The 12,298-nt window shown below is 48.8% G+C and overlaps 1 protein-coding gene across 2 annotated transcripts in view; it reads left to right on the top strand.

The window, feature by feature from the left end:
- Marchf3 (membrane associated ring-CH-type finger 3) overlaps positions 1 to 12,298 on the top strand; it is a 143,838-nt gene that overhangs the window by 129,187 nt on the left and 2,353 nt on the right. The window contains exon 4 of one of the 2 annotated variants that reach the window (XM_075968631.1): positions 7,069 to 7,278. The exons of the other annotated variant lie outside the window; for it this stretch is intronic. Within the exon in view, the coding sequence (XP_075824746.1) occupies positions 7,069 to 7,278 (210 nt within the window). The remainder of the gene's footprint in view (positions 1 to 7,068; positions 7,279 to 12,298) is intronic. 2 annotated transcript variants of the gene reach the window in all.

Here is a 12,298-nt window from a genome sequence, read left to right on the forward strand (position 1 = left end):
CCAGTTCCAGGGGATCTCGCATACTCACACAGACATATGCACAGGCAAACACCAATGTACATGAAATATAAAGTTTTTAAAAAAACTATCCAAGAACTGTAAGTGCTGGGTTAATAATTTTGCCAAGGGCCAAGTTAACAAGACACATTCAGACAATATCGCCAAGTGAGTACACTCTGCAACTTTGCTTTCTCTGCTTCAATTCCAGCTCCAGGGCCTTGTGATAATGTCCTTCTCTCAGTTTCTTCCCTTTCCATGGTGGCTTCATTTAAGGAGATGTGTGGGGATATCACATGTGATGGGAACTATCAGCCACCTAAATGGGCTCCGGTTCGAGTGCCCACACCTACCAGGTGACCTTCCGAGCTTGGGGACTTGAGCTGACTCACTTGCAGTCCTCAGGGCTGAGGGTACTATCTCCTCAGGCCCACCCTCCAGTTCGAGACATAACGTAGTGACACTGTAATTCGGCTGAACCCATAGCTGCCCACCTTGCAGGTTCAGCCCAGCCGGTGAGGGAGACTGTGTCACAGGTAGGAGAAGATGGCACCCACTCTAGACTGTCTCGGCCCTACTCCGCTAATTAACGTTGGCTTTCTCCTTGATTTGTTTGTGGGTTGAATTTACTTCCAAGAATAGATCAGCATCATGATTCAGGAACCAGTTAGTGATTAAAATGGGATTTCCATAGAAAAGTAGGCAGCTCCGCCCGCTGCTGGGTATTCCAACAGCCAAGTTTTTGTCATGGGTTGGTTGGTTTGTTCATTTGTTTGTTTGTTTGGGCTTTTTGAGACAATATCTCCCTCAGGAGCCTCAGCTGACTGCTGCCTGCCTCCCAAATGCTAGATTATAGATGTGAGTCATACCTGGATGCCCCATTTTTATATGGTACCTGAGAAAACAGGGCAGGAAGAAGGCCCCTGGCAGCCACTGGGGTAGACCTGCCAGGTGAAAGATGCCAGACGGATTAGTATCCCCCCCAACCCCTGCACTGACCTCAGTCTTTAAAATGCAGCTAAACAAGTGTGAGCTGAGGAGGAAGATTAAGCGGCTCAGCGCTGGCCTTCTAGCTGCAGAAGCTATCCACGGTGGCATGGCGCTGCCTCATACTGGGGCAGGCGCCATGACTGGATACCCTTTGTGCTGATAAGAACTGTTCAGCTTGAGCCTTCTGTCTCACCTATGCCTGCTAAGGATGAGGATGTGGTAGAACTGTTACGAGCACACTCATTAGTGCTATACTACCCGAGACAGATGCCCAGGGCCCGCTCTGAACACTGCTGTATGGATTATTACATGTCACATAGACAATAATGCTGGCGTTATATAGTAAGGGCTTAGGAAACAAGCTGCTATCATTGGTTCAGGATTAAGTACCCTGTGTGCGCCAGCACTATCCTAGGTACTGCTAGTGTAGATACGGCCCAGCAGGAAAAACAAGGCTGCGTATACCTTCCCTGCCATTTGCTACAGGTTTAGGCCGTGAGGCACCGCTGCAGAATTTGCTCAGGTGTATACAGTAAGTGTAACTGACAGAGAAGCAAAAGCCCTGCAAGAACCAGAAAAGCAGCTGGCAGTGGTGGCGCACACCTTTAATCCCAGCACTCAGGAGGCAGAGATAGGCGGATCTCTGTGAGTTCAAGGCTAGCCTGGTCTACAGATGGCAGTTCAGGACAGGCTACAGAGAAACCCTTTCTCAAAAAAAAAAAAAAAAGCAAAGGCACAGTAATTGAGATCAACCCTTTGCCTGTTATGAATTAGTGCATGATAATATTACAAGATTAATGCCCAGGAATTGGACCCGTTCTGGTTAGATAAAAGAATTAACACAGATCAAAGCCCAGGAAATTGTGTAAAATTTCCATGATAACATTCTGAGCAGCCAACCATTCATCAACTTGATTTACATACCCCCCGCCCCCTGCCTTGCACACCATAAAATTAGCATGACTTACTATGTTGAAAAAACCTAGCATATACATGTACTCACACAGAGTTACCATTTGGTGTAAAATGAAAATGTTAATATGGAAATCTAGGGGCAAAAAGTGGAAGCTAGTTTGAATCCCACCTCTAGCACTCACTAGCTGTCCTAAGCTAGGTTATGACGCCCCTGCTTCATAGATCCAGATACGGGGGAGTACTGCAGGCTGTATCTCACAGCTGTGTTGTCAGGACTCCGTGAGGGATGCACAATAAACACCGGTCCCTAGCCCCGAGCCTACCCCAGCCGTGACTCCGTACAGTGCGTTAGCGCTTTGGAGCTGTGCACTAGGTAGACATCTGCCTACCCTACTGTCACTCTCTAATCTCTCCCTCTCTCTCTCCCTCCCCCTCTCTGTCTCTCTCTGTATCTCTCCCTCTCTCTCTTTCCCTTTCCTCTGCTTTCCTTCCTTTCTCTTCCCCAATCTCTCTACATATGTGTTTGTGGATACGTATAGATACAGCTATACGGTCCATGTTCATTTCAGGAAAACAAAATGTACCTCATAAAACTTTAAAACTACTCATAATCTCATAATTCCATGCCGGGTATAGCTACTATTTTGTCGAGCATTCCTCTAGTCTTGCCCAGGCAATATGCTGTGTTGAAGTAAATGTCAGTTTCTATGTCTGTGTACTTATATCTGCATTCAGAGGACCAGAGTATATATGCTGTCCAGAAGAAGATTTTTCTACTCAGCAGTGTACCATGTTTATAAACAAAATATGTACATTATCACTTGACATTACAATTTTTTTTTGAGACAGTACTTCTCTGTAGCTTTGGAACCTGTCCTGGAACTACTCTTGTAGACCAGGCTGGCCTCGAACTCACAGAGATCGGCCTGCCTCTGCCTCCCAAGTGCTGGGATTAAAGGAGTGTGCCACTACCGCCTGGTTAACATTACAATTTTAAATAAATCCTATATTTAGATAATTTCACATTGTTAGAAATTTAAACTAATCAAATATTCTGTTAGAAACTCTACTTGAATGAATGAACACCTCTGTATTGGTATATACCGGTCTTTCTCAGCAGCAGATTCCTGCCTCTCTTCTTGCTCAGAGAGGCAGTGACCCATGGGGTTCAAAGAAAGCCCATACTTTGCATAACAGTCCTAAGAACACTTCATCAAAACAGAATCAACAAAGTAAGCAAGTCCTCTCCAAAGAGTACTAATCAAGTACAATCGGAGGCGTACAAAGTGGGTTAGACTCGGGAACAGAAGATCAGAGAACAGTTAGAACACAGGACACGGGGGACTGTGTCTGTCACAGGCTTGTTTCCACTTTTGTGGAAGAAAGGGGGTCGTGAGGATCAAGCCGACGGCCTTCTGCATACTCGCCTGCCCCTGAGCCGCACCCTCATTACTGTGTGTTTGCTTCACCAGATAAACACGGGGCTAGGGAGACAGTCCTGTGGTTAAAGCACTTGCCGTGTGTACCGGTAAGGACCATGAGTTTGGATCCCTAGGACCTTATAAAACCAGATACAGTATATCGGTAATGCCCTTCCCACCACCCCACCCCGTCATACTCCAGGAAGATGCCAGTCAAGAGACAGGAAAATCCCAGTAGCTCTTGTACTAGCTAGCCTGATGTGGCCACCAGTGTAAACTAAGAGACCAACATCCACGTCTGTCCTCTGGGTCTCTACATAGGCGTCACGGCATGCGCACACATGTACTCCCACACACAAGGATAGGTTAGATAAGTAAATAAATGGAAATTTAACATACTGACTCACAGTTATTTCCTACCATATCCAGACCATCCATTGTACAGGACATTGTCAGAAGCCATATAGATAAGTAAAGTAATAAATTAATGTTAATAAAAAATGGCCAGGTAGCTGGGTGGTGATAGCGGACACCTTTAATCCCAGGTCTCAGGAGGCAGAGGCTGGTGGATCTCTGTGAGTTCAAGGCCAGCCTGGTCTACAAGAACCAGTTCCAGGACAGGCTCCAAAGCTACAGAGAAACTCTGTCTTGAAAAAACAAATTTAAAAAAAAAGAAAAAGAAAAAAAAAAGAAAGAAAGAAAGAAAAAAAAGGACAGCCAGGCGTAGTGGCTCATGGGATACAGAGGTTAGTGGATCTCTGTGAATTGGAGGCCAGCCTGGTCTACATAGCAAGTTCTGGGCCAACCAGAAATACATAGACCCTCTCTCTAAATAAATAAAACATGTAAGGGAAGGTGCAGCCAAGGAAGCAAGCCAGTCTCGGCACACGAGTAGCGTGTTTGCCGAGGGCCGTGTTCCTGTAAACGTGGGTGCAGAGCGGAGTGTACGGACTTCCTGTCTGGGAAAATCCAGCTCGAAAGGGGCTGCCCTGCTAAACCTTGGGCACCATTGTTTTAGGCGCCTGAGTAACGTTTGTGATTTAGATTTCCAAACATTTTACTAATAGCATATGTGGATGACACGGAGAATGGAGAGAGCCCGACGGGTCGTCTCCTCACTGTGGCCTCTGTGTCTCATGGTGCAATCATTTAACCCACTGAGTCTGTAAAATTGGGATAATGATGACCTATTTCTAGTCTCTACTTCTTAGGGGTAGTGCCGGTATTTAGGCAGGAAAATGTTAATTAATGAGAGCTCTCTGAAGCTTCTGGAACGTGTGAGGTGGGGTTAATATATTTGCACTTGATTGTTTGGGTGTCTGTGTTAAATATTCATAACGTGGGATTCACATTTACAAACAAGCGGACTCCCTGTTTTCTGTGTCCTAATATGAATCCATGGCTGCTTTTGAGCTAAGGTTGACTGCTTCCAGCATCTCACCCAGTTTCCCAGGGAGTGATCACGGGAAGCTGGCATGCTGGGATCCTGGTAAACACAAGGCAGGACCCCTCCCCCAGGCATCATTCTGTGCCTTGTCCTCCTGCCCCTTCTGTTTATTCCTGAGGCTTCTGCCTTCCTTCTGTATAGCAACTGCGTTTTCTTTCTGTCCTCAGGAATGACCCTCCCTTCCTCCTCCAGTCAATCCCACTCTCCCTTGTCAGCCCATCACAGCTGATGGTCTATGTCCTGGCCAGTTGGGGGTCTCTCCTCAGCACCCTGCAGGGCTCCTGGCTGGTACCCTCAAATGGCAGGGCTGGGCATGTGCCAACAGACAGACAATACAGGATCTTGTTTGTTGGTGGGGGACACATGGAAGACAAGTCCACAGTGGTTAACCCACCCTACCCCATCACCTGTCCTACGGTACCTCGCTTCTCAGGCCTCATTGGCTCTTCACTAGGCGGGACAAGTGCGCTAGCAATGTCATTTTCTTAGGGTGTGCATTCATGCTAATCTTAGAGAAACCACTGAGCTTCATTTCTGGTAAATGCTGACTCCAATATGTAAATGCAGAATCACATTGTGACCCTCCATCCACTGTGCTGTGGGGAGCACTTCCCGTCTACGGCAGTTACCAAGTGTGACAAGAGCAGCTCATATTTCCTTCTCAGTCCTTCACCAAGACATCCTCATCTCTGGTCTTCCCCCCAGCAGCACCAGCAAGGAGAGAGGTGATCCTAAGTGAAGACACTCGGGGTCCGAAAAGCCAGCTGAGGGACGTGACTAAGTTCATGGTGTGCCGAAGGTCCCCAAGGCTGTCCTCAGATGCCATGACTCAGGGACTTCAGGACTCAGAAAAGCTGTCACATTCAAGATTATGGTCCATTACATCAAAAGGATACAGATTTTGGTTTTTCGAGACAGGGTTTCTCTGTAGTTTTGGAGCCTGTCCTGGAACTAGCTCTTGTAGACCAGACTGGCCTCAAACTCACAGATCTGCCTGCCTCTGCCTCCCGAGTGATGAGATTAAAGGTGTGCATCACCACCACTCAGCAGGGATACAGATTTAAAGGAATAGGACAAGGGACCTAGGATACAGTCACAGCTTCCAGATGTCCTTTCCCAGTGATGTCACATGGGTGATGGATGTACTCATTATGTAGCTGAAGATAGCCTCGAACTCATGATCCTTCTGCCTCTTCTTCCCGAGTATTAGGATTATGGAGAGAAGCCACCATACCCCCTCTAAATATGCTTTAATTTTCGCAGTAATTTGCACTAATATTTGTAAAGCGTTGTCCATCAGGGGAACTCACCTGAGCCTTAGAATGACTGGGTCAGCCACACGGGGGTAGATACCGGTGAAACTGACCTCCGCCACTGGAGTACAGACCCTCAGAATAAAAATAGGCATGGCATATGTACCACACTATTGATATAAACTCTCTGATCCTGTGCCCTCAGGCCTCAGGCATGCAAATCAGCCAGGCTATTATAAGAACACAGACTTCCTAAGAGTCAATCCAAAGCCAGTCCTGCAAATAGACTTTTCTTGGAGATTTACAGGAAGGATTTCAGCACCCCAGGCCCGCTGAGCTAACCTTCCTCTGTACACATTCTCAGTCAAGACAGGGAAGCCAAGGCTGCATGAGCTCAGGCCTCAACTATTACCCTCTGTATTAGTCAGCTCTCCATCACTGCAAGGAAATCTCTGAAACAATTAGTACCAAAGAGAAAAGTTTGATTCAAGCTCATGGTTCTGAAGGTGCAAGGCCAAGGTTGGCAGCCATGTTGAGGCAGCCCTTCAGTGTGAGAGCTTGTGTCAAAGCAAGTGGTCTCATCCTGAGGAGGCGACAAAGTGAAACCCACTCCCATGATCTCCTTTGAGGCCAGGATCCTGATAACCTCTGTAGCTGCCTCCCTTTGAGGTGCCACCTCCCAGAGTTCCGCAGTACCTAAAATCACCAAGACATCACATTTGAAAATCTGGGGGACGGCTCACAACAGAACACAGCAGAGTGACGTTCCCTCTGCCTTCGCAGAATCATTGCAGTTCCTAACAGTAGCCACTGAACTCTTTTCACTAAAAGCTGTCATCCTCAGCAAGGGCAGCGCAAACTGTTGGAGCCATTATTATTCAAAGACAGGCGTGAGAATAAGCCCTCAATGCATCCTTATCTTAGGTGGGTCCAAAGCACAGTCGCCTAGACCCGAAGCAAAGGCAACTTGAGAGTCCTGTGTGCCCAGCCCTCTCTGCCATGCAACCCCCCTCCTTACTTTTCTTCCCTGTCTTTTCCCCGGCAGTGGCTCAGAAACCCTGGCCCCCAGCACGAGAAGCGGACTCTGTTTGGAGACATGGTGTGCTTCTTGTTCATAACGCCCCTGGCCACCATCTCGGGCTGGCTGTGCCTGCGGGGCGCCGTGGACCACCTGCACTTTAGTAGCCGGCTGGAGGCCGTCGGACTGATTGCGCTCACTGTGGCACTCTTCACTATTTACCTCTTCTGGACACTAGTGAGTATGGCCCGCCCGCCGCCACTGGGGTTTGGGTGCCAGCGCTGTCACCACAGGCACAAGCCCCCCTCAGGGCTGCAGCGCCTCTCACCTGCCCGATGGAGAACGGACCTTCAAAGGCTGGCGTGGCGCACCTGTGTGGTTTGGTGGCACTGGGGGGCTGAGAGTAGGAATGAGAAGTATGTACAAGCACACTGCAAGGAAGAGCACAGGAAAGGAGGAAAACCCAGGCTCCCGGCCCTCACCAGTCAGACGCACGCCCCCATAGTCCTCTCTAGTCTAGTGGACTAGGATTCCCACTGGGTTAAGGCGTGGTATTTGCTTTCTCCTGCTGATCCTGGCTTTTGCTGGGCCCGTGGTACGTTAGGAATGATCGCTGCTCTGCAGCCTCCTGCCCAGGTCATGAATCCTGCCTGCTGGCTGTTTCCTCCCTGCATCCTGACCCAGTCTAGAGTCTCTCCTGGACGTGGCGCTGCCCTCTGATGATTATTCCGTGTGTTGGGATATTGACTCTGCTACCCATAAAAGCACCAATCTATCTAGTTGAGAAGACTTTGCTGCCACTGAAGAAAAGCTGTTTTCTTCATAAGTGCCCCTGCTGGGTAGAAGGAAGAATTTGTAAGCATCCCCTTTTCCATTCATTTAACTTCATGCAATCAGTTGGTTGCTGGGGCTCCAGGTGGAAGCACCCACAAAGTACCCCATTTGCCCCCTCTTTGTGCTGTCCGGTGAGAACTGAAGGGCTGAAGGGGAGGCCGCCGCCCTCGAGAATGCAAGACTGCGTCCAGAGGCCAGCCAGCCAGCCTCCCACTTCCTGGTCTGAGTCTCCTGTGTGGGCTCAGCTGTAATCTGAGCACGTCCCATGTTATTCAGTAGTATTTCCTGTCGAGAAAGTGCGCCCTTCCCGTACCACAGAGCACAGTACTGCTCCTCACAGTATTCCTGGCTCCCCCCACCTCCCTCCCTCTTCCTTCCGCTGCCAATCAGACCCTCTGTTCATTTCCCTATTACTAATCTTGAGCTCTTCCGGCTCCAGCCCTCCCCTCCCACGGTGATGGGTGATGTTCAGGCTGTCACGGGATACATTTCAGCCTCTGGAAGAGGGACATAACTTAAACAGTGGTAAAGTAAACTGGGTGCATTCTGCTGCCAAGAGCTCAGGGAGACTTCTGATTGGTTCAGGAATTTAACTCCCACATAATGAAGCCCCTCCCCAAACTACTTTTTCCTCCTGTAATGGTCCACATTTTTTGTTTCTTTTTTTTTTTTAATGTATCCTGCTTTGCTATAAATCAAACAAGGAAATTGATCCCAAGCTTTCATCGTGAAGAGAGAACGGTTAGAAATAAGAAATTAAGCAGGGCTGGGGAGATGGCTTAGTGGGTAAAAGTTCATAAATCCAATGGACCTGAATTCAAATCCCCAACACCCATATAGAGTGTAGGCATGGTTCTGCATGCCTGTAACCTCGGTGTTGTGGGGGAGGAAGCACAAAAGCTTGCTGGCTGATCAGCCTAGCTGAACAGATGAGCTCCTGGTTCAAGAGACCCTAAGGTCAAGGCAGTAATGCTTGGGATGGATTAAGACACCCACGCCTTGCTCCGGCATCATGCACATCCAGAGCGAGCACGTACACATGCACGCGCGTGCCCGCAGAACACACACACACAGGTTGAGCAGTCTGACTGCACCCCACTCTGTCAGTTGTACACCTTGTAAAGTCACTTCTCTGACCCACTTCCCCTGGTACCATGCGGCTGAGTCAAAGGAGTACACAGTAAGCCACTTGGGAAATAGGAGTTAAGCACAGGGAAGTTTTTTGTTTGCTTGATATTTTTTATACCATGCTTAGGCTTTTCTGGGTCTGTGATTTTTTTTCATAGAAGCATATCTGTGATGAAAAGCTGAAGATAGGTAAAACCCCCATGTTGGGCCTCCGGAACCAACGGAGATCCTGCAAAGATGCTCTGTAAAGTGTGCTCCTGCCAGATAAAGGGGCAGCCATGGGGAAGAGCAGAGAGAGATGGCAGATAGTTAGAGAGAACGGGGTGGAGAAGGTACCTTAAGCTAGGCTTTCTAGAATGGTGTATAGCATTGCAGAATGCACTGTGTGGCCCCTGCCTTTGGCATCTGGAGGCCATGTTTAGACCCCAGCAAGTTTCAGCATCCACAGCTAAATAACTTACCCTTCCATATTCATCCTTCTTCCCCGGAGAGAAATGGAGGAAAGAATTGCTAACTCTTGGGTTGTGGTTCTTTCTCATGAAGATTAGTACCCTAAGATCTGGTGACAGAAGTCTAAGTACCCCCTACAGGGCATGGCCAGGGTCATCTTCCTGTGTCTTCCCTGCCCTCCAACTTCTCCCTGCCCTCCAGAAAAATCCAGAGCAGCAAGAGGGAAGGAATGACTCTCCTCTGCCTTGACTGGCGTGAGACACACACAGACACTCACACACACACACAGACACACACACACACACACACGCTGTGGAGTCAGCTCAGCAATAGGTTACTGAATATAGAATAATTCCTTCCCAGATAAATGCCGTCCTGAGCGGCGCTGGCAAAGCCGTAATTCAGGCGCTGACAGCACTCGGAAAGCGCCCTCCGGCAGCAGCCCATTGTAAACAAGCTGTCAGGCTTAAGGAGACTACGGCTGTGAAAATGTCTCAGATAAACAAACAGGGCATCAGTCCAGGCCTGGCTCCTCAGAGGAGCCCTTCCTGGAAGAGCCTCTCAGCCAGGTGCTGTGACAGGGAAGAGCACTCACACTATAAACCTCCAAGAGCCCCTGATAACTCATGGCCACAAGGACCCTGTCATAATGTGACCTCAGAGGCCTGCCCCAGGCAACCTGCTGTGTTCTAGAAACCCACCACCTTGAAGATAGGAGGCCAGGCCCTCCAGACTCTCCACTCCCCGTGGTTAAAGGGAAGGTACATGAATTTAAGTCTGTGACAGGCAGACAGCTGAGAACTGGGTCCACCGTAGCATGAACACTGGTGAACTGGGTGTCAGCCTTAGACAGGCTGAAGAGGCCAGTGCCGTGGTGCCGGGCATCTCTCCTAAGTCACATTACTGATGCTGCAAGGCCAACCCAGTGGATGCAGGACCAAATCCCTGGCTAGACCTTCATCCCATGGCTTGATCATTTAAATTCTGGATGTGGAAGGAGCCTCCAGTTCTATATCTTGCCTGCCCATGCTCACTGTGGGACTGGCTCACAACCACAAAGTCTTTGAACTTTTATTTTGGGGGGGGGGGGTGAGGGATTACTGTGTTGTGTTTAGTAGTTGAAGGTTTTTGTTGTCAGACCTGGGCTGGTCTTGACTCATGGCTATCCTCATCCCCCAGCCTCTGGAGTTCAGGGATTGCAGGCAGGAGCCGAAGCATCCACATTTTATCAAGCTTTTGCCAGCATAATTGGCCTAGGCAGGATTTTTTTCTACAGTCAATCTATTCCTTATCAGAGATCTCTTCTGTTCTACAGTCAGACAAGCGAGCTGGGACCACTGGGGGAAAGCGGCACCCCATAACCTGGTCCCATCCGTATGCTTTATTCGCCCCAGAACTTCCCAAGAGATTTGGTTAGGTTTCCCAAAGCCTGCCGGGATATCACCACAGGCCTTCAGCACTTCAGCTGCCTCCCTGAGAGGAAGGTGTGGTGCTAACATCTCCTTCTTTCAACCTTTCTGTGGTCAGAGCTCACAGTAAACAGACCCCAGACAGGAGGTTAATGTCCTGGGGGGAATAAGAGAATAAACTGTGGAAATCAACCCATAGGCAATAGTAATTTTAAAAAAAAAAAAAGTCCTATTCCCTTTCTTCTCCCCCATCCTGAAAACCCGGGAGATAAAGTCTGAATGAGGCTCTTCACTTTCTCTCCCCAGAATCTTTTCGGTTCTTGCCGCTTCTCTTTATTCCTCTAAATTAAACTTTCCTTCTCCCCCTCCCCCCCCCCGCTATAATAAAGCGCTGTAGGATGGGGGTGTCTTGGAGCATCTGGAGAAGGAGCAAATGTTAGCCCCGGGGCCACTGCAGACTTGTGGTCTCCGCTGCCTTGTGCTTGACTTCCTTTATTTTCCCTGAGACGTTGTCTTCAAGATGTTCCCATTGATTGAATTTGCCTGCAGTAATTAAATAGATTAATATAGTCTCATCTGTTTGTCTACACCAGTGAGCTTTGTGTGTGTGATCACAGAACCTGCTAAGTCCTTACTCCTGCCCTGCTGTCCCTAGGATCAGCACCTCTCAGGCTCCAGTGTCCCTTCAGATCGCCCGGGAATCTTGTTAGACCTAATGCTGATTTCGATTCCACAGGCCTGGGTAGGGGCCAGGATTCTCGTGCTCTAACAAGCTCCCAGCATCTGCCTCCTGCAGCGAGTCCACTACCACACCTCGCTGGCTTAGAGGAAACAGCTTGATCTCTCTTCAGGTTTCCAGTACCTCTCAAAATTATCATCATCCTTTTCTTCATATTTCTAATTCAAAAAAAAAATCCCAGGTCAAGAACACTGATGTCCATGCGAGACTGGGGGGCGTGTGCCTGTCCACTGCCTGCATGTTCCCACGGCCACGTCTCCTGTGGCTAACTCCAGTGGCTGACTGGAGATCCCGCTGTCAGCAGTTTGGGGTTCGGGACTTCTCAGGTTGCTAACCCTTCTTTAGTACTTGCTTGTGTTCCTCATCTTTCCTGCACTTGGCCCTGAGCAGCAGGCTTCCCACCTGCCTTCCAAGTTCCAGGGAAGCACCAACAGCAACACTGTAGAATAGATACAAGAGAATGGGGTGGGGGGGGAGGGATGTGAATCTTTGTGAGTTCGAGGCCATCCTGGTCTACAGAATGAGTTCCAGAACAGGACAGCCAGGGCTGTTACACAGAGAATCCCTGTCTCAGCAAGCAAACAAACAAAAAAGATGGATGCACTCCAGCATGGTCAGGACGTTTTGGAAGCAGTACATCTGTGAGAGCTGGGAGCTTATATTTTCACAACTAAACCTCCCTGGTACTCAGCGTGAG

Source organism: Microtus pennsylvanicus, chromosome 4 (assembly GCF_037038515.1).
Source record: "Microtus pennsylvanicus isolate mMicPen1 chromosome 4, mMicPen1.hap1, whole genome shotgun sequence".
Classification (NCBI taxonomy): Eukaryota; Metazoa; Chordata; class Mammalia; order Rodentia; family Cricetidae; genus Microtus; species Microtus pennsylvanicus.